The 23,910-nt window shown below is 32.7% G+C and overlaps 2 protein-coding genes across 3 annotated transcripts in view; both read left to right on the top strand.

The window, feature by feature from the left end:
- The first annotated feature begins 604 nt into the window (after positions 1 to 604).
- dnk (deoxynucleoside kinase) lies at positions 605 to 3,421 on the top strand. The gene is made up of 5 exons (XM_090103331.1): positions 605 to 779; positions 966 to 1,144; positions 1,221 to 1,473; positions 1,654 to 1,808; positions 2,388 to 3,421. The coding sequence occupies exons 1-5, from the start codon at positions 743 to 745 to the stop codon at positions 2,562 to 2,564; spliced, it is 801 nt and encodes a 266-aa protein (XP_089959457.1). The 5' UTR covers positions 605 to 742; the 3' UTR covers positions 2,565 to 3,421.
- Positions 3,422 to 4,825: 1,404 nt separating this feature from the next.
- Positions 4,826 to 23,910, top strand: part of LOC149907477 (solute carrier organic anion transporter family member 74D-like) — a 63,526-nt gene continuing 44,441 nt past the window's right edge. Inside the window, exon 1 of one of the 2 annotated variants that reach the window (XM_090102469.1) lies at positions 4,826 to 5,219. The gene's annotated coding sequence lies outside the window, so the exon portion shown is untranslated. Of the gene's footprint in view, positions 5,220 to 15,371; positions 15,562 to 23,910 lie in introns of those variants that run through there. The other variant, XM_090102468.1, reaches the window with a different exon arrangement.

Below are 23,910 nucleotides of genomic sequence, written 5' to 3'. Positions count from 1 at the left end.
TGAAAAACAATCATGTTGGTGGTCACTGGCCTTTGAAGTTTGAGTATAGACCCACTTGGCACTTGGTGGCTCATTTCATGTTGAAATTATATTATTACCTACACTTTTTATGTCCTTCAAACATTAGAGTAGTAGCATAATAGTAGTTTATTACCTTGTCTTTGATTTTACGCGAGTATTATACACTTAGAAACAATACTTTTAAAGACTTGCATTGTGCTTGCAGTCTTCTCCTAACTACACTCTCTGCAAAGTATGCGAAACGTCGGGATATAATAATATGATTAATCAATCGCTTTCAATTCGTTTAAATCTTTTATTTATAAGTTTATTATCCGCTGAATATATCTATCTATAGTTTATTTTCAAATATTTTTATTTATTTTTATGGATTTTTCCAAATTCCAATACAAGGCAATGGAAGCAGGGAACGGTTACTGAATGGCTTTAATATTTTATTTTGTGAGTTTATGGTCGACAACAAGCGCAAGAATCTGTGATAACTGTGGTGATAACATGTTTGTGCCATAAAGAAAAAATAAAACATGTAGGTCTGTAGCCTGGAGAAGCCGAGATGTAGGTAGGTAGTCTCACTAGTCTGTGGTGTACTGAATAACAACAACACCCGTGCATGTACAACAAATTATTGTGAAATATCATATTTTTTCGTTTATTTTATACATTTTAGTAATAATATTGCATATAATTTTATATCCAAGAGTCAATAAAATGAAAATCAACCATGATTGGGTACAAAATAATAAGGAATTTCATTAGAGGTATGCAACATATAGTGTTTGTAGGTTATGTAAATGTCAATATGACATTGTAAAAAACAAGATTTGTTTTGAATGCGATCGTTGTCAATTGTCAATTTTGGGCGGGAAATATCCGTTTCGCGGCGTTGTAGTTTGGGGTCACGTAGAACTTTGAACCATTAACAATTGTATCTTTATTCTCTCCAGTTTCCAAATATCGTTTTATAATGACTGCCGCTGACTGCAAACCATTTACTGTTCTCGTTGAGGGAAACATTGGCAGTGGTAAAACAACATTCCTCGAGCATTTTCGTCATTTTGAAGATATCACTTTGCTAACAGAACCAGTTGAAGAATGGCGAAACGTGCAGGGATGGAATCTATTGGTAAGAATAAATTTTGCGTATGAAACCCTCGGATATCGTATGTCACATAATTTTACATAAATTGCGCTATTTTCAGGATTTGATGTACAAGGACCCTGCCAAGTGGGCAATGACCTTCCAAGCTTACGTGTCCTTAACTATGTTGGAGATGCACCGTAGACCGACACGTACTCCTGTGAAGTTAATGGAACGATCTTTGTTTAGTGCTAAATATTGTTTCGTAGAGCAAATGAAGAGGTTAGGAACATTGCATCCCGCGCAGTTTGCTGTACTGGACGAGTGGTTTAACTTCATTAATCGCGAAATGCCAGTCAATGCAGACCTTATAGGTAATTATTGTTCTAGTGTTATTTGAAAAATAAGTAATAAGTAATTTCAATTTGTTGTTAATAACTTTACTGTATATGGTTGCTGCATGTCCCTATTATGACCCTTCGTTGCTCTATAATACAGATAAAAATACTAACATTGACATAATTACATACTAAAAATTGAATCTAAAATTTCAGTTTACCTAAAATCTTCACCGTCTGTAGTATATGAAAGGATAAAGAAGAGGGCTCGTTCAGAAGAGCAGTGTGTGCCGTTGGATTATATTGAACAGTTGCACACATTACATGAAGACTGGCTTATCAATAGAACTCACGCTGAGTGTCCTGCACCAGTAAGTAAAATAGAGATTTACAAAGCAGTTCATGTATAATTGTTTAAAGAAATTGTTATATTTTATGTTACTTTGAACAAAATTAAAGTCAATGTTGCACATTATACATACTACATTTTATAAAGAACTAGCTCATCGCCCGCGGCTGTGTACATTGTGACAAGTATTTTCTCTACATAGTATTAAACAAAGTCGCTTTCTCTGTCCCTATGTCCCTTTGTATGCTTTAATAACTATTTTGATAGAGTGATTCAAGAGGAAGGTTTTAGTATATAATTTACTAGCTTTCCGCCCGCGGCTTCGCCCGCTTTGTCTAAAACCTAATAAATTATATATTAAAACCTTCCTCTTGAATCACTCTATCTATTACAAAAAACCGCATCAAAATCCGTTGAGTAGTTTTAAAGATTTAAGCATACATAGGGACAGAAAAAGCGACTTTGTTTTATACTATGTAGTGATTAGGTTTTAGACAAAGCCACGGGCGGTAAGCTAGTATAAATATAGAGAAGTGAAGAAATTTTCAGTAAAAGCGTGATTATTGCATTTTTACAAAAAGACATCATTATAACATTACAGGTGTTGGTTCTTGATGCAGATCTCGATATATCTCAAATAACAGAAGAATACAAGAAAAGTGAACACCAAATACTTAGAAAGGCTGTTGATGTGGTTATGCAATCACCAAACAAGCTAAGCCCAAAGAAACCTATCACGGGTTCTGCTATAAAGATAGTTCCACAAATAAGACTTTAATATTAGTTGTAATGCCTTATTTATGTTTAATATAAGTATTATTTTGTATAAAAGTGACAAAAATGGTTGAGGATGGAATATTTTTGATGTTTGTGTATGTTTAGATAGGTCACAAGGTCACTTGATTTAAGATCTATGCCAGTTTAGGAGATAACTTTAAATTCTAGTAGTTTCTTATTAATGAGTTTAATGATTTCCAAAGTAGTAGTTTATATTGCCCAAATTCAGAATAATATATTGAAGATAAACAATATCAGGTCTATGAGTAAGTAATTATTTTACAATAATTATGAAATTTGTAAGTTATGCACACAAAACAACATTCTTCCTATACCAACCTTAAATAATGAGAATATTGTAGTGTTAAATTAAAATAATACTTTTCTTAAAAAATCCCAGTTATCAGCCAAAATAAAGATACCAGTTAAAATACAAAATTGCATTTACTTTTACTGTATTTATCTTTAACTTCCACTATAAACATTTAGTAATTTTGTTCACATTCAGTCAGCAAATAAATACTATTTAACAGAAATGAGGGTTATTAAAAAAATTATAAGCTTTAAGATAGAAAATTATATTATACAGAATTTTCTAAAAAAAAAAAACTAAAAATAAATAATACACTTTCCAATTTATATTTCATTTTATTTGTAACTATGTATCTCAAAGTTTCTTTGTAATTTGTAAAGGTTTATGACTTGTGAATAAATTGTAAGGGCCTCACATAATTTCTCACATTCAATCTTGTTATATTACATCACTTTTTTATTAATATTTAATTTAAGTTATTGTTTAAACTTTTTTTTTCAGCCAAGTTAATATTGGACCATGTATTTAAAACACAGTTAAAATTATTGTAATCCAGCATTGAGATATACATATATGGAGACGACACTGCCTACATCACTTATGTTCCGCTCAACATACGCCACATGACGTATGTTGAGCGGTTTTTTTTAATGGTTTTAAAGTGAAACGCATCAAATATGCCTTCGTGTGTGTTACGATATTGCACAAATAATACAAATAATACGGAAATGTGCAAAGGAATAACTTTCATCGGTAAGAACCTAACTAGATAATAATTTTTAAAACTTAGTTAGAGCAAAAAAATGGCGCACAGATTTTGTTCGTCGTGTCTCCTCCATACGTATAGTAATATTATCTCAATGTAATCCAGTGATTAATTCAATTTATCGCTTGTCAGCTATTTTTCGTAAATAGATACGCTATCGGACAATCAAATATATTGCTATCTGTATTGGGTATTACCATACATGACATACAAATGTAAAATTTGACCAAAAATTGATTTGATATCAACATTTTCAGGACGCCAAAATATGCATTTAATTGTGTAAAATTTTGTAATATGTTTTTGGTTCTTAGGTAAGAAAATAAATTTAACACTTATGTACCTAGTTATATTATACTTAATTGAATAACATTAATTTTACATACACATGATTGTTTTTGTGTTGTATATGAATAAAAAATTTGAATGTATGATGCATTTTTACTGTAGCCTTTATTTCTGCATTCCCTAGTTAGCCTTTAAATTTTTAGTGTTAAATGAGATGGCTTAGATGGTTTTTTGTTTAGTAAAACATTGTGCTTTCTTGCAGTTAAAAGACATGTCACATGAGAGAATGAGCTTTTGCAAATAAATTGCATGTTTTTGTAGATCATTGAATTCAGCTTTCCTTTGATCTTAGATAGCAGAGAAGTATTATTGTGCTATAGCGAGGATTTAATTAACTGGGAATATGAGTATCGCTGCCGGATGGCAAGGAATCGCCGCTCGTGAACATTTCGTGTAACAGCGAGAGTGGGCAAATACAAAACGTAGAGCCTATGCGGGTATCCTGCCTCCCCTACAAATTGTAAATATGTATAATATTATATAGGTATACTATATTTAAAATACTAAATAGTACATACTAAATTTCGATGTAGAATGTAGATAAATCAATTCTAAAACTTCAAACAGGTAAGGTAGTGAAATTTATTTTATAGTTTTGCAATTTTATTACATTCTTGGAGATGTTTTTAGATTCTCATTCTTCGATAACCAATTCTTTTCGAAAAATAAATTGCATGTTTCTATGTGATTATTATTTATGCATGAATTTGGTATATATTGATTTGATTAAAATAGTTATTTATAGGTAAATTTTCCCTACTTCATAGGAAATTTAACACCGCATAGAGTGGCAATCTATAACAAATGTCACATGAATGTTGTGTCATTCTCAGATGTTTACATGCCGATATTAGTATTTAGGTCAAATTTATAATTAAATTCTATAGGAAATTATTAATTTTTATTAAATAGTGCAATCCCTAATGTAGATTATTGCAAAAAATCGTGTTTTTATGTAAATTGTGATGAGTTCTTGTTGTGGCAACGAGTTAGTTTTCAACTCGGTTATTAGTGAAGTAGTATCCACAAATATAGGCGAATTTGTTAATTTAGCGCAAAAAATTGATAGTTATTTAGTTGCATTGGGTGCTATTATTGTTATAAGTGCATTTGTTATATACACCAGGCGTAGAAGCGGTGTCGATTTCCAATCAGACGAATAGACTGTGGTGAATGAAAGTAACAGTAATGAAATTGTATGGTGCATAACATTGAAGTAACACTGTAAGGTAAGTTACAGCTTTTGTATTCTTTTATTTATCTTTATTTACAATACTGATATAAAAAAAGGTATATATTTACGGTATATATTTACGGTGAACATAACTCTGCTCTCTACTTTGTTGACTGTTACAAAAACTGATTTATAAGAATACAAAATTTATATGAAACCTTGTGAATCGATTTACACTTTAATTGAATACTTATACTTGATTTCTAAATAACCTTGTGCATCTATTAAGTCATTCTTCAATTGTTTTGTTACTTGTATAAATTAACTGTACATGCATATACGCAATGTACCTAAAAGTTTATGTTAGACATAGATATGTCTAGCATAAACTTTTTATGTATAAAAAAAGTATTGTTTAAATGCTGGTTTAAAATATTAAGATTTTTATTAATTGCATATTTATTAGAATGATCGGCAACTCTGTTTACATATGACCACTTTGCCCTAAAATTTAAAAATAGTATAGTAATAATGTTTTCAATAGACAAATCATTACATACTCTACTTATAATCTATTTTAAGAAAATATAATCGAGAAGAGTTAACTGTACACTAATAATTAATAAAAATGCATTCTTATAACCGATTCCATAAACTAAAGATGTGACTTTATCATGATAAATTACTTTCTATCAACTCTGTACTTCATTTGTTTATTTAATCTTATCAGTTTTTGGCAGTAAAGGTCAAAATGGGCCAAACATTTTTGAATTAGTTGCATATTTTGATATCCATACTAATATTACTAGCGGTCCGCCCTGGCTTCGCCCGTGGTACCTACATGTTTAAACTATCCTATCTCTCAAGTTAGATCAAACTGCACATGGTGTGCGAATTTTATTATAATCGGTTAAGTGGTTTAGGAGTCCATTGAGGACAAACATTGTGACACGAGATTTATATATATTACGATAAAGCTGAAGAGTTTGGTTGTTTGTTTGAACGCACTAATCTTGGGAACTAGTGGTCCGATTTGAAAAATTCTTAAGGATTTAGATATTCTTAAGGATGATGATGATAGGATGATGAGGAAGATTCTTAAGGATATATATAAACCTTTCCTCTTTATAATATATCATATTATAAAGAGGAAAGGTTTGTAATTATGTATGGTTGTCACGCATAAACTACTGGACCGATTTCAAAAATTCTTTCAATATTAGAAAGCTGCATCTTCACTGAGAAACATAGGCTATATTGCATTTTCAAAAAAATTAGAGGTCCTTACCAAAATGCAATAATGTAAACTTAGGTGTAAAAATTCCTTAATAAAATTCTGTCATTGCGTGCGCTGCAGAATCTATTTCTTGAAGTACGAGGATGTTTCTTATGAAAAAACATAACATGTAGGTACCACAGGTGAAGCCGGGGCGGACCGCTAGTTATATATATTATGTAATATGCTTTTAAAATCCTCATAGGAGGCCCAAGTCCCAGCAGTGGGAATGTATATGGGCTGATGATGATGATGAATCTTTTAGCTGTTTGTTCTTTCTTTAAATATTCATAACAAATGCTTTCATATAAATAAAATACTTACTAACTTGTGATGAGCTATTTGTAACTGTAGGCACTCGGTAATCACTTGTAACAAGGATTTTTAAACCAAGCAAGTAGTGTTTGAGTAAAATCGTAACAAACAAAAAATTATTTCGTCCTTATAATATAGTGTCACCTACGTTGTCTAAAACTTAACAAATTAGACACTAAAATCTTCCTCTTGAACCACTATCTATTAAAAATCCGTTGTGTCGTTTTAAGATATAAGGCGACAGACAGCGCGAAATACTTCGTTTTATAGTACTGACGCAGAATACATAATAGTGGCTAATGCTAGTACTGAAAATATACAAGAAAAAAGTTTAAATTGTTATTCCAGATATGGTACATATATGAATTAAATTGATAATCATCAGAATTTTCATTGCAATCGTAAATAACGTAATTTATACCCCATGCAAAAAGTATACATGTAAATGCAATGCAATTGCAGTATTGAAAGTGTAGTTATCTCACCTCAAACGAAAGTGAGCGCGGCCGGGTGAGCTCCTAGTGCGTTACCTCATGCCTATTGCCTAGCTAGACCATTTCACTTTCCTAGGCAGAAAGCGTTAAGTGTGCCAACTGCCAGTTGCCACTGTCTTGTATGGGTCAGTAATGTTATCAAGGTTTGTAAATACCTTATAAGAACTAGCCATTTGACCCGGTTCTGCCGACGAAATAAAATAGGTTTCTTTGCCACTGGGGAAAGGTGTAGGTAGATTTTTGCTGGTGAGAGATTTTGTCTTCTTTTCCAGCAAATACTTTTCTCCAGCAAATCAAATCTTTACTTCGTGTGGACACTGGACAAGGGCCAGGGGAAGTAGTGTTTGATTTACGTTCTATAATTAAGAAGACTATAAAATTATCGTGGTAGTACCTACTAATATTCATTGGATAGTAATGGCAGGAAAGAGCAAATATAGTTATAACGATGGTAAGCGGCATCGCCTATCCATGAGCAATGCGAAATGAAATTAAATGTAAACCAGAATTAATATGAATAATTTTCCTGATTGATAACAATTGTGATAATAGATATTCACGTTATCATAATACGATAGAATTTATTGGATAGATCTATAATTGCCTTTTAGATGGATTTCGAATTTTAGTTCTGCGTAGGTATACAGTTTGTAAATGGAAAATAGGTACCTTACATACACTAGATATTTCATACGACCAAAATGGTGTAGGTACAATTGAAGTATACTTGTAGTTATAAGTTAAGGTATCAGATCGTTTCAGTATGTCTTGCAAATAGTTATTATCTCTATGAAATCACAAAAATCCTATGCTACAATATTTTACAAACATCTCTATTTTCGCTAGACTTTGTTTTATTGCTGTCTCCTCTCCTTGACACTGCAGACCTGTAGACATTTGGGCACACGTGCTAATATAAAATAGAGTGACAGTTTGGTTGTTGAGTGAGATTTCTTGGTGCGGCCGGTACATTAAATTTCTAATGGCATCAATTTGTATCAATGTGTCATCTCGATTGTGCCAATATTGGTCTCATTCCAGAAGGTTTCTCTCGATTGCCCTCTGTTAAATCATTACTTTTAAAAAACCACTTCTACCAATCAGCATCAATAATGTACCCTATTGACTATACAAAGATGCTTTTACCGAAAGGACAGCGCGATCAATTTGTCATTTACAATTTATGTAATGTCAATCTGTTTCAATTAAAGCGAGACGGACTAGTTGTGCTGTGATTATATATTTGTTTCCTGTTTTTTTCGTACCAAAATAACACTGCTCTGACGCCCCATGACCGTATCCTATCCTTAGATGATCCATTGATAAAGTTGGTGATATAGTTGTGGACATAATAAAGGGCTTGCTTATCGCCATATAAAATTTTCTAGATATTGTACATATTTAAAAATTGAAAGTAAAATGGAACTCGGTAACTATTGATAGCATTAGTTTTACAACTTTCGTATTATGTACCATAATTTTCAACCATCGGGTCCTACTATGTTGCGAAGTAAAATTCCTCTTCATGAAAATTGGTAAGGTCTTTTTTAATGTATGCAAATTAACGTGACATTTATGCATCATTTTATTGGGTCATCCATGCAAAGAAATTCCTTAATCAGTGATAAAGGTAATTAAATTATAATCGGTAACGTAATTATGAACGTAATGCGATTTCGCCTTATCATTATATTTTATTACTATGAAAGCTGATCTCGTTTGACTTACAAATTGCATATTATGAGGCCTATTAAATCTTGAACAGGTACTTAAGTGATGGTAAATAAATAAATTAATTCTATTTACCTCGCTAAGATTTTTATGTGTTTTACTTTGGTTTAGTTACATTAAAATGTCTACTCACAGAATTTTCCATTATGGTTAAAAAGTAGAAAGGAATTTTAGTTTTTATTACCCTCGATTGTAGAATGAGCAAGTGATTTTGATATATGCTAAGTTCGATCTCCAATGGACATTATCAGAAAAGTATAAAAATACGGGTATCTTTTAGGGAAGCGCTTTCCATCTTAGGCCACATCTTCGTTCACCAGCAGGTCGCAGGCAGCAGATTGTGGTCAAGCGCTTCCCTATTGTACAGTAAAAAATCTACCATTTAACTTTAATAGTATCAGCTTTCATAATTTTTCCACCAAAATAGTAACATTTATGTTTTACCCATAGGATATTGTAATATCCGGGATGTCAAAGTCTTTAAAGATCGTGGACGCCAAAATTAAGTAGGTCGATAACTAAAGACTGCTGTCGATTGAAGGTGTGAATTATAAAAGACGAGAGAATATATTCTGTACAACAGTAATGGGCTGATGACGATATTATGCGGATAAATAGTAATGTCCTAGCAAAACTGTTTCACCGGATGGCCAATTAAGGACATATCGAATTATGTTCCTTGGCAGACGCGCTTCCTAGATATCCTAGTGAATAAATTGCCTTATTCTAGTTTAGATACTAGCTTCATTTAGCACTGTATCTAAGGCATTCCTATGTTTTGATAGCGGTATTGTTAGGGGAATACTTATTGGTCGAATTAATAAATTGTTTATTGTAATTTTCGACGTTCAAATTTGGTGATTCGGACATTCCAATGTTGTCCAATCCTTTTAGTCTGATGATTATAACTATTTCTCGTATACTGGAAAATCATTTTCATCAATGTTTATTTTAACATACTTTGACAGTACAGTGAATTTAAACGATTAAACCTATACAAGAAAAAAGATAATTATATTATTTGATTGCGACATTAAGCGCAGACTGTCACCACTTTAAACATACTCCAGTATTTAATCTGCAATAGTACAATACGCTAGCATTAAATCACCTTTTTTTGTTCAATCGTGATATTTAAACCAAAATTATACCCGATTCTTTATTACCACAAAAACCATGTGCAATTGTCGGTATGTTAAAAATAATAAACACATATAAAGCGTTGTTGCCCCATCACGTACGAGGAGAAAAAAAAACAAATGTATGTCGGAGTAGTAATAATTTATCCGAGTGTCATTTAAATCGATTTAAGATCTTGTCCCATTTAAAATGTGATTAACTGGAGGTATCGCGCAGTGAATTATAAAATGTAAATACAGAGGATCGGGTGCATGGAAATTTATTTGTTTATCTGTATGTTAGTACGATATACTATGTGGTTCGCTCTTTCGTGGTGGGTTATGTAGTGATATAGTTAAATTTAATGAATGTCGGTGATATGTTGAGGTCAGATATATAATTATTGTTTTTTGTGAAATAATGCATCAGATAATCGTATTTTTTTCACATTGATACACCATTATTCCAGGTTTAACTACATATACCTAACGTAAAGTTTCGTTTTGGGCACAAAAAGTATAGTAGTCGTTTTTTTTGTATAAATATTGATTACATAGAAAATAGGGTTAAGATTATTATTTATTTTGATTTTGGTCAATCGTTAATCGATTTCGAACAATAACGAAAAATGAAAATTGAAGTACCTACGATCAAGAACATTTTAAAACAATTCCTGAGAAACGCACGTAACAAATTTCAAGCTGATGGATATTTTGAAGTGGTTAATTTGCAAAAAAAATATAGTTTTAAGTATCTACTTCATCACATTGAACAGCAGCGATTAATTTTTATTATACTTAAAATAATAATTCGATGTCGGCATCGTGCAAATAAAATAAATAAGTTTAAGCCTATTAAAAGATTTAACGATCGCCGATACGACCGCAACCTTGGTGGTTGTTAGCTAGTGGTCCCGAATCAGAAAATGTAATGAAAATTCGGTTTGATATAACTAATTAAATTACCTTTTCTAGGGTAACCAACAAAACATTAAATTTGCCTTAGTATTTGAAGAATGATTGAAAGTGGAGTTAATGTTAATTTTTGTGCTTTTTCAATGTTAGACTAGTTAGTTTAGTTGTAGGTTGATTTATACTTTTTTTATTTGTGTCAAATAATGATCAGAAGTACAATTTACAATTTAGTCTTCTTAATAGGTTTTCAGAATAATGTAGAGTTAGGCTTTATTTATATGGATGTTTAATTGTTACAAATTCTATTAACCAATATAACTCAAGCTGTTGAGAGTAGCGTTAAGATCTTTCTCTTCTACAATATGAAGGCTCTATGATTTTAGTCTTGCAATGGTTCACCGATTTGATTGAAACCATTACCCAACCATAAAGCACCAAGGAGTACAAAACGCAAGAAGTAAATAAGATGCCGGGGGAGCAGTGGGCATTATACAGCGTTTTATATTCCACATAAATATTGAGCGTGCACACTGCGTCAGTGATGAATTTGAAACGCAGATCGGTCGCCTCGTGATCACCATTGACTTTCATCGGTGTTTAAAATTCATTGTTTATGGATACGTGGTGGATACGGTAAACATGGGTAGGCAGGATTTGCCAGAATTTTCCTATGATTGGCTGTTGCATGGATGTGAGGATAGTTTGTTGATTCTTGTGATTGCTTGCTTGAATCATTGGTAATTAGGATCTTATTAATCGTTATCTTATTCAGTTTGATGCAAAAGTATCTGGTTCAAACGTAAGTTTAGTTTATTGTTGAGGATAAGGTCTAATACCTCGTTTAATAATATGTAAATCTAAAAAAAGACGTGTGGCACTCGGGGACTGCCGCGGTAAAGCAGTAGCATGCCTTCAACCCACACCTCCGTGTCCGGCGGAGTGGGGAGCGTGAGGTTTTTCATTACGGAATTTCTGGATTCGGTCCCGCGCTCAAGGCCCGCGATAGAAGCTATGCAATAGCTTCAAAATGTATTCGCTTCTTGTCATTGACGGTATTCTAATATGTTCTCAAAAGTTCCATAAGATCTCGCTGCATAAATTCCATGGGTTAGATTTATTCCTCAGATGAAATGGAATAACAATGAGTTGTTTTCAAAAGTGAATTTGAGATCGTCATAATAATAGTTTGAGTTCAAGGCTTGTTTAGCAAACATAAATTGTAGAACTGTTTACATAAATACCACCCTCGTTGTTTATTCGTGATAACTAACTTTTATATGGTTTCTAGATTCCTATTTATCACTATGGAATATATCTCCTTTCGATGGCAGGATTGAGTCATTGTTTATTTTTAGGTCATAAGAAATACATCATCATGATTATGCAAATTTTTAATAATAGAAAAAACTATAGCTTGATAGTACATGACATGAAAATTTTATACATATGTAAGTAAATATTGAATTAATTACGAAGTAGTTTAAACCTAAAGGTGATGGAAAACCCAACAAATATTGACGCCAGTCTTATCTAACAAGCACATATGCCAAAACTATGTTGTAGATAGGCTGTTTTGTTTATGTAAATAAGCTGCAATAAATACTAAACTGTCTATCAAATGATAATAAGCTAGTCTTCAAACTATATTACGTGCTGTAAACGATAATCCAAGGCAAATATGTTATACGTTTGTCACAACTTCCATTACAAGCCTCTACGGCCAGTGGTCAACAAAAACCGTGGCGAGTGCAATGAAAACGGAGTTATTGACCACATTTGCTGTGTAATGTGCTAAGTTGGTGCAAAAAGTGGTTCCTACGGCTGGATAACTCGCCTAACTTGAGCTCCGTGACTCGTGAGATGCGGTGCGAAAAAAGCTTCGGATTAACTCGAGCTTAAAGACAAATGAGAAACTGGGCAAATACTTGCTAGCTAGCAACTTCTAGAAAAGACAATATTGAATCAACACAAGAGATACGGTGTTAGAAACGTAAAAAGTAGGTAGATAGAACAAGGTGCAAATTTGCATTTAGCAAATTATTTGTGGCCTTATATGCTTATCTCTTTTCGGTCGGTTGAGTTATTCTAGAGCTCTTTTTAGCAACTGGAATTCAGTTTAGAGGAAAATGAATTATTCCATGTTTTATCCCACGTTCATGTTTTAGATTACAAGCTGATATTTACCGGTTTGTGGAAAGTTTTCAGAAGGTCGGCTATATTTTGCATGTCATGAATTTATGGAGTTATGCATCCGATTTTTTGTTATTAATAATGTATGGTGTCACTGCTAGGTGTTATTGAATAGTAATAATAAAAAAAGCTACCGTATATCGAATGTATTGTATTCAGATTTAATATTTGAATAACTGAATTCAATGCAAAAAAATTGTAGGGATATATTTAAGGATTTTTCTCGTATATTTCTAGTATATCCTATGATTATCAGGCATGTTCGTTAAAAGTAGGTGACCTAGGCAAAACTAGAGGCGTGACCAAGGTCTACCAGTTTCTGGTACAAGTGTTAGTCTCACTTGTCACCAGAATCATGTACTGTGTCCTGTTTATTAAAGGATTATGTAAAGAAAATGTTCAACATCGTAATCAGAGTTGAACTTTGTGTAATAGATAAGTTGATATTCAGTGCAGCAACGTAACTTAAAAAGGCATAGTACAATGTTTACATTTACTTCAAAATTTGTATTCAATTAAATCTTAAAAAAGGAATTGCTTACCATACGTGATAGGGCCCGATATTAATCAATAAAACAAGTATAAGACACATATCTGGAACAGTGTATAATTTCGGAATAATTAATACATCCGTAATCACAAAAACATAGTAAACTATTTCTGCTATTTCAAAAAATTACTCATAATATTTACGCTTCGGTCTACTACGAATATCAATTAACAAAGATCTATGGAATTTTGGATCACATTGAAATCCAAGAGTTCTGTGGAAAAACCCAGTACTGTCTATAGAACCATACCAACAGGTTTTTTGTTTTAAAGCCATAAAATTATCTTTGGTTTCATGAACATGGCGATACAGTTTTTTATTCCCGTTCAAAAAACTATTTATAGCTCGGTACTAGAAAACAATGAATTAATGGTGAAATCTTAAATATTCAATGATTTTTAAAGAGGCATTTGATAATATTGAATGTTGGAACTGACACATTAAAAACATGTGTAGTAAATAGTATATATTGCTCGTTGAATTTGAGTTAAAATTAAATCTAGAAATAATTTATTATACTGATATATTATTAACATAAAAAGTCTGGTCCATAATTTCTATACGTATGTATTATGGTGTACCTCAAGGATGCAACATAGAACCTATTTTGTAAAGGTTCTATGCGGATTACACTTAACACACTACATGATACGCATTTAAATAATACTAACTAAACACAATTTGAGGACTTTCATGAGGTCCCTAAGGCTAAAATTGTATCATATGTCGTTGTTAACCGTCCAATGATTCTTGTGGTTTCGGCAGGGGAAGTTTGGCATGAGTAAGGTCAGGTGTTACAAATTCATAGGTTGTTACGGAACCGTTGACTATCCAGGCGTGATGCCTTGTTCCGGTCGATATTTTTATACTATGAACGTTTTAATGACTACTAGGGGATAGCTGAGCCATGAGCAATGTGGAGCATGACAGACAAACAGATAGGGTTACACTTACTTGTGGGGTAAGTTTAGAGTGGTTTTATTTTTTACATCAACTCAAAACTTGTCCAGTATTGTATATAAAGATATGTATAGTAATTTATATATTGTTTTTGCAGCAGGAAATTTTGAGTAAGTGAAAGTTTTGAATAAAACAGAAGTAATATGTTATGTGTGCGAATTATGTTAAAATTAAATTATGCTAAATTGCTTCCGAAAATTTATTTACATACTTTATAAAAATCTAATTCTGTAGAAAATTTATTAAAAATTCATCTCATAGAAACGGATGTTAAAGAAATTCTTTTCAACTAATTTTACACACTTATCAATGACAAGTGCCTTTTAAATCATATGATTGCAATCTGCATAGATTTGGGACATTGGTGTCAAAAATTATCTATCGAAATGATTATGCGAACGGTGACGTGCAATTATTAGGATCTATTATTTTATTTGCATTTTGTAGACCAGTAACAAGGCCACGGTGGAACCATGAATGAAATTATAGCTAAAATAAATTCGACAGAATTAGGTTGCTCCAGTAACTCGTATCAGAATCATAGAAGACAGTCATAAGAGCCGTTTTACGTATCATATAGTGACGTAAGTGAACGGCGTGATTCGGCCAGGCTTTTTGGCGGGGCCCCCACCAACTATTTGTTTACAAGACTCGGCACCGCACGCCGGCACTCGACTCGGGCTTGCGCGACGCGACGCACCGACAAACAATTGTCGTTTACCGATTGATAAGTGATCTCAGTGTGCCGGTTTTTTTTAACATTGGATACATTTAACTCTCGATCGATAACCAATCCTATGCGTCGAAGCATCCGACTGGTACCGATCTGCCCCACACCGAATCCAATCGTGAGTACCTCTTTTATAAAAACCTGTTGATCTAAGACAGTTCTTACGTCAGATACGATGTCTGTTTCACTTTCAAATCTTCGGTGTTTTTAATGTTTTTCAATAGATGAACGATGATTGGATAGCGCTGCATCAATATTTATTTTTACGGCGTCTTTTTTCGATATATCTCTCGGCTTCGCCTCTAAATTAAATATAAATGCGCTCGTTGTTCATATTGAAATTTAAAAAGTTTTCACAGAGGTCTTTAAAAAGTGTTTTCTAGTCCGCTGACACTCACGTGTCAAGTTGAATGGGAAGTCGTGGGTGGAAAATTGGCGATTGTTGTATTTGACGAATGAAACTTCTTTTGAACGCTCTGTACTTTTATTACATTTCTGTCCTAAGATTAATAAGATAGAGATAAATCGGTACAAAGATAAACTGTGACATGCGATTGATAAATCTTCGAATGTTTTTGACCATAAGCACATATAAATACGAATGTTTGATGGAATTCCGAATAACTAATTAAACACGTAAAGTGAACATTGTGAAGGTCGTCATTTTTATGTCACTTTAGCTCCATTTCGAAACAACCGGTTGGGATGTTTTTTGAGTTGTTGTAATAAAATTAACATGTCACATTAGGGATCGCATGCGCGTATCGTCCAGGTACTTTTCGTGCGTTTAATGGTAATCATGTCCTGAACGGTAGAGTCGTGTTAATTAGGAATATGTATGCTTACAATTTGATTACAAACTTGATTTATAGGCAGTGAGATTTATGTGCTGGTCGCCCTTGCTCTATATCCTAGTTGTGTTTGTTTATAACATGTAGATCATGAACGCTGGATAAAGGTCTGATGTATGTTTTCTCTGCTATAAAAATATATTGAAAATATTGTACGATTAACTCGGTGTATAGCAAATTTAACATCGTATGTACGTAAATAGAACATACCTTATATATTAATAGTATAACATATAGTTGATACGAAGGCGAATGCACTTTATCTTGCCTGTGCATATATGTACATTGCAATGCATTTTGATTGCACTGGCTTATTTCTGCGTACTGATAACGTTTATTTTAATTGAATGTTTTATATTTATATGTCCTACTTATGTCGGTAAATGAGATTAGTTAAAGTAATTATTTTACGCGTTTGAACTTTAAGTGGGGAATTACAATCATGATTGATTGGATAACTTGGATTTCGTGTTAATTGACTTTAGATGTTTGGTTAGTTGCAATTGTTACTGCGTTATGTTTTATCAATTGATACTGAAAATGTATTTATAGTTTTCTTGTGTATAATTTACGATTCTACATTACAGTGTGATTTATTTGATTAAATTGAAATATTGTGAAAAGTCATCTAGAATTGCTCGATAAATGATTTGATTGAAACGCCATCGATTGCTCTTTTATGGCTGTTTATTGCTATAAATATAGGGTATGTGACTACTTATACGCATATATAAACAATTTTCCTAACAAAAAAGCCGAATAGCCAAATATGGGTATATATGGGTGCTCAAGCAGCCAATAAATTCCTGCCCAAATAAATGAAAATTCCAATACAAAAACGTAGTAGTTTCCTCTAACAAATATACTAGATTGGGAAATGGGAACAGATAAAATATGTGTAATGAAAATAATCAGACATCTCGCCTTTGAATGTCTTTCAGAAGCGTTCGAACCGACCTCTAGACGTCTGACCTTTTCTCCTCTCCTAGTCCTAAGGGAACCGTTTCATAGTATACAGTTTCATAATTTAATTTCCAAGAAAAGAACTTAAGTAATTGGCAATAAATGTTTCTAAAAACACTCAAAATTACACGAAAAATCCAGCAATTACAAAAGGAAGACGACTCTAACAATGTTCTGCTATAGATAGAGGGCGAACAGAGCTTCTGAAAGGTAGAATTTTCTTATTTTTTCAACCTATGTAAAATATTAAGCAAAAGTATTAATGCGGACTAGTCAAATTATAGACGCCAATCATGCAGTTACCATCATAATAAGATGACATAAATTTTGTGCAAAATATCTAGTTGTAATATTTTTATTACCTCAGTATAGTTACTCTATAACTATATTTCTTAGGATTACAAATGAAACAACACATAATACAAATTTAATATTTAATGTATAAAACTTTAAAAATGTCACGCTTTAATTCACATTTTGGTTAAACACGCTTTTTGGCAATTATTTTGTGACCTTCAGTTTACGCAGCTTAGATTGGGCGGAAATTCAATTTTTTAGTTATTATAAAAAATCTTCGTGAATGAAGACAATTTAGTGGTCTACATTATATAGAGTACTAGCTGCTCCGCGCGGTTTCACCCCCGTGGCTCCACTCCTGTTGCCCGTAGCGTGATGAAATATAGCCTATAACCTTCCTCGATAAATGGGCTATCTAACACCGAAAGAATTTTTCAAATCGGACCAGTAGTTCCCGAGATTCGTGCGTTCAAACAAACAAACAAACAAACAAACAAACAAACTCTTCAGCTTTATAATATTAGTATAGATGTAGGTATGTATTACCAGGGATTGATATAAAAACTATACTACACTTTATATTAATTCGTCGACAAACTGTGTACAAAATTATACGTTTAGCGATAGATATTATAATCCTACCAAACATAAGAAATCAAAATGATGGTCTTTCAAACACAAAAAATACGTTAATATAACTCTTATTCGAGTACGAGCAGTTAAATTAATAAGACTTCAAAATAAGACCTGGGGAATGGTCAACATACAAACATTTGTCAGCAAGTATTACTATACTCTTAACTGTTTTCTTACTTGTATATGATAAAGCATTTTAAACGATTCTTAACAGACAGTTAACAGGGTCGGTTAGTGATAATTTGCTTCAGCTTATCGTATATTGACCGACGTTGAAAAGTTCTAACTCAAAGTTATCTCTGCTCGGAGTTATCGCGGTTCCATAGATTTTTATGTGTAACGGTTTTTACAAGACGACTGGTGAATAGTCAAGCCTTTGTATGGTCAAAGGCAATGTACATTGATGCTTACATAAACATTGATATAGAAGATTTGATGCACATTATAATGTAGAGTATAAGGAAGAAAGTAGCACTTCGTACTGTTTCATTCTTGACAAAATACATATAATATCTTAAATCACACTCCAGGGAGATATTAGTGTGTCGGTTCTTAGCAAAAGTTTTGCCTTGAAAATCGGCATCATATGTTAGACCTAGGCGTTTATCAATTTGAAGCGATTCGTCACAGTAAAAACGTATATATATATCACGATTCTAATTGTGTTTCGGTTTATTAAAGTGTTATCTATCTAAGCCGGGTCGAGTTGCATAATTTATATTATCAACATGTGGTCATATATTAAGCTTTGTTATGAGATTTTTTTATTGGTTTTAACTTATTGTGGTATTAGTTCTGCGTTTGATACTTCTGGTTCTGAATCTGTATTATATTCATTATCTTATTTATTTGGTTACAATAACAGTTAATTAAGATAAAGTCATAAAAATGGTATGTATAATGTATATGCAAAGCCTTCGCTGAAAATACATTCTCTTGTGTGCAAACTTTAAAAAATAATGGCGTTGATTTTAAATTTCAGTTCATCTGTCCACTCTAGACAGACTAGTATAATATTATCTACATCACTTAATGTGGTATAGATGAGACTGTTACTAAACCTAAAGTCTTGTCAAACACACGCACTGGACAATATTTTATTACGAAGCACCGGTGGAACACTCCGTGTGGCCTTCCACGCCGCAAGCTATCGAGTTTCATGCGACGTTATATTTATCATTAACACGATACTAGGAAAACTAGTACATAGTACAGCTGTCGTAAAGCGATTCCGAATTGCGCCTCACCTGCCCGGTGCAATACCCCTAGAAAGGACAATGAATCGGTTAGGAAAGGTTTAGTTAGCCGCAACCTGCCTCGATCCTGTTTGTTTTTGTGGTTGGGTTAACGGACTCGCCACTAGCTGGTTTTATGCTCAATAAAAGTACTAGGGATTTAATAGTTCGCAATTTATTGTACTCGAGATATATAGCTAACGGTGCTCGATTATCGATTTATTTAATGACGCCAAAATAGTGAATAGTGCTGATACGTATCGGCTCCTGTTTGACTTCAATTATTGGTATTGAAATTCAATGCGGGTTTACTTGAGTTACGTTTGAGTTCTCTCGATTAATCGATAACGCTACATTTGGGGTTGACAAAGGATATATTACAAAATAACGTCTATAGTCTGTCCACTATAAGAATTGCTTTTTGACAGCTCGACGGGTGATACCAGAAGTGATGTTCAAAAGATTATCGATTGTGATACCATTTCAATTATAAATTCAAAATATTATCAAAAATCGAATCAGGTACGTAAATAATAATTACAACGTAAACGTACTAATAAGATATGTAATAATAAGACCACATATCTATGCATTGTATGTTAAAACTAAACTAAACTAATATTTTATTATTTATTGGTTTCTATCTTACAATTTGGTTGTCTTTACGTTTAAATTATATATCATAATAGAAGAGTTTTTCTTTACGGATATATTTTTCAGAGTATTTCTGTCGATTATTATAATCTATCGACCCATCATTGAATAATTCTGTGTAGACATCACTAAGTGGGCGGGACCTGCCCATGAAGTACGATAATTATTTGTATGACATTTTAACATAGGCAATACAATCCTTCATAGGCGTGAAGTTGTCAAAAAGCAAATAATATAATGGACAGAGTATAATTCTGACGATTGATATTATATTCTCTGCGTCTCCTTAACTTTATTTTATAACTTAAATGATGAATCAATTTCATCAAATAGAACATCAAGCGACAAGATTACAAATGCAAGAATCTATTAATCTACCAAGAGAACATTCATGTAAACTTTTTCTAAAATTAAAACACCAGGTACCAATGCAGGAATGAAAAAATACAGAGATTGTACTTCACACTCCAGTAATATTTAACTAACTGATTCCCTTTGCACAATATTCCGCTCAGCTGGAGACCTTTTTCACCGCCGAAAGGTGACTTTCCCGCGCAATAATAAAATGAGTATCTGCCACGTATCTGCATAGCGAGAGTAAAAGTCACTTTCGGCTCAAACAAACGAAAGTAATACACCGGACTAACTTGTATTAGTTTCGCTCTCAGCCACTTAACTGCTCTTAGTTTTTCCATAAATTATATGGTTTAATGCAATCAGTATTAACATAAGCCAGATATTTCTGTCATTATACATGGGATATTTGTGTAAGAAATACATCTTAATATATATAAATCTCGTGTCACAATGTTTGTCCTCAATGGAATCCTAAACCAATTTTACCGATTATAATAAAATTCGCACACCATGTGCAGTTCGATCCAACTTGAGAGATAGGATATTTTAAACATGTAGGTACCAAGGGCGAAGGCGGGGCGGACCGCTAGTATATTATAATTCTTTTAAATTCTTGCGATTATGGAGTTAGTATCTCCGGTCTTCTAAGCTTGTATTAAAAATGTTCCTTTAGTAGTTTACTTTTCCTTTTTCTCATGTATGAAGTAGCGAAATTGAATTTCCAATATGTTTGGTATTACAGCTATTTTCATAGTTCAATCAAAATCGGAACGGACAGGCCGTTTGATTTATCGCGTTCATTGAATGAAATATAGAGTGCGAAGTAAAGGAACCAGGTTATGTGATTTAGTGCATAATGAGCATGAGTTTCTTTTTTTACTAATCTTTTTAGAAAAAACCATTTTGTGGACAACATCATTTTATGTCTAATTTACTAACCCACACCAGATTAAAAACACAAATTCTGACGGAGTTTAACTACCTATTTTATATTTACTTTCAACTTACTTAATCACCAAAATATATTATCGAAAAAGATTGTTGACGAAGATGTAGTTTCGTTGACGTATTAGACAATAAAGTCGATGATGTAGATTGTAGGCGTACCATAAAGTTTCATAACGTTTACCAAACTGTATCGTTCTCAAATTCTACATAATCCACCTTCTAATGTTACTATGAGAGTCTGTGCTACTTTTGTATCAACTAAAAGCTTGTAGGTATCGAAAGAGAAATTGGTGTCATCAAAACGGTAACCCGTTGCCAAAGTAAAAGTGTTCCGAAATATAGTCGCGAAATTACATCGCGATTTCCCCGTATCGGGGCCGCTAATGTGGGTCGGGTAACAGATATATATTGTGGGGCTTTTTTTGCCATGGTTCACGGTCATGTTTCAGAATGCGCTGGTCATTTGTGTAAATACAAGCCACTTTTTCTATGGTACTTTATCAATATTTGGCACGAGTGTTAGATTTTGTGGGTTGCTCTATGTTGGCATCGTGATTTTCGATCAAGTCCGTTTTGCTTATTGCCTTGAAGTGTACCCAGGGACGGAAGTATTTTTAATTAATTCTGAATTAATTCTATGTTATATCGGTTAGTTCCAATCCTCCTTTTTCCCTCGAGAAATGACATCTCCCTTCTTGCACTTGTTTGAATAATTTGACGACTTACATTATATTTTATACTTTGCAATTGGAACTTTCAACGTTTACCGTCCTGCGATATGAATACATTTGGAGTATGAAGATTAATTGAATTGACATCGAGTCCATTGCAAACTTTTATGGTTTTATAAGGTCTACGATGATTTATTATTATTTTACCATTGTATCCATTCTCACTTACAAAGTAATAAAGATGTTGTTCACGATTCAACATTCTGTGTAGATGATTAAAAATTATTGAACATAAGTGCTCAACTTTTAGAGGTGTGTCGATAATTTTCTTGTGTTTATGGTCGACAGCAGAGGGGACTTTAATAACGCCAATCTTGTATGCAATTTCAACTTATGATTTCTTTATTTTGTAACTCGCAAGTTACAGGTATTATCAGTAGTTAATTGCAACATTGAATCCGCTGAATGAACTTTTCAATGAAACGTGTTTGAAAGGCCTTACTCATATTTATAGACCTCATAAAATTAGTCGCATTAATAAACTGAACTTAATAGATAAATCTTCAAAGAAACTTATCAATCAGCAATTTTGCTTCGATTACTTTCAAATGAAGTTTAGCTTTTATTGATGCATGATTAACCTAATTTTCGTCATCTATAATTAGTAGTTTTAAATCAATACGCGGTATTTGGATTTATTTTGAAATATCTTACGTCCTTTTATCAAGTTGGCGAGTGGTTTTTTGATTGTAGCCCCGGAGGATTAGTTACTATGCTCTCAACCTTGCTTTCTACGTTCCCGCTTAGAGTAATTTTGTGTGTCATTGAATAAATCGGAATTGCAGGTACCAATTTACCAATTTTGACCAAACACGGCAGTAGAATAAATAGCGATCTTAAACCGAAACAATTTAGAACAGTACGATATTGTTTTGCAATTTTTCGTGTACTTTAATTGGATTTAAATGCTCATTTGGGTGAGCGGGACTTGCTCTACAGTTTTTGTTGTGATAACAATCTTTCGCCAACATTTCATGAATAAAATAATTTAAATTAAATCGTGTTTATTTTCGTTAACTGATTTTATCAATGAGCTTCGTGTCCTCCAATGTATGGGTGTTTTGACTTTACCTTTTAAAACGCTTCATGCGAAGGGCATTTTTAATGCCAAGTAAAATTTTGCTTGTTTTGGTAACTTTTACTATGGCTTAATTAACTGTGAAATAATATCCTCGTTTCTTATATCGAGTTATTTGAAGAACTCGATATAAAAGCCCGTGTTAGCTATCATTTTTTTTATTTTTAAGATAAAATTTTAAAATTACAATTGAAATGTAAACCTGACTATCTCAGCAACACTGCGATTTATCGCAAAGTTATTGATAAGGTAGGTATTCTATGTTTGTTTAGTGGCTTCAAATCAGTATTTAATATTAACGGTTAATAATACAATACTTATATGCTTAACCTTATTTTTATCGGCCAAACGTATAACAAATTATAGACAAATTGATCCCGATTTTTTATAGCACTGGAGCCAATATCTTCAGATAAACTTTCGAAATTTAATAATGGCGTTAAAAATACTGTTTTCTTAAATAAAAAGTAATATCAGAAGCTTCTTATAATTGCCTCTATCCAGACTTGAGCGATCGAAGCAGATCCAATATTTAATATGCACATTTTGTAATGCGCAGTGAAAACCTGTTGATCCGCGCCGTCATGTAATAATATCGTAAAAAGATATAAATGTATACGTTTATCCGATTTTAATTAATAATGAGTACACGAATATTTTCCGATATAATAAGATTTAACGTGTTGTTGGCGTCTTATTTGGTCTGTCCCGTGTGAA

The sequence above is a fragment of the Colias eurytheme genome, chromosome 6, assembly GCF_061535395.1.
Source record: "Colias eurytheme isolate Ceu_HAF_F1 chromosome 6, ilColEury1 Martin Lab GWU primary, whole genome shotgun sequence".
NCBI lineage: Eukaryota > Metazoa > Arthropoda > Insecta > Lepidoptera > Pieridae > Colias > Colias eurytheme.
Note: the sequence above shows the minus strand (reverse complement) of the source record. Positions and strands in the feature narration are given on the sequence as shown.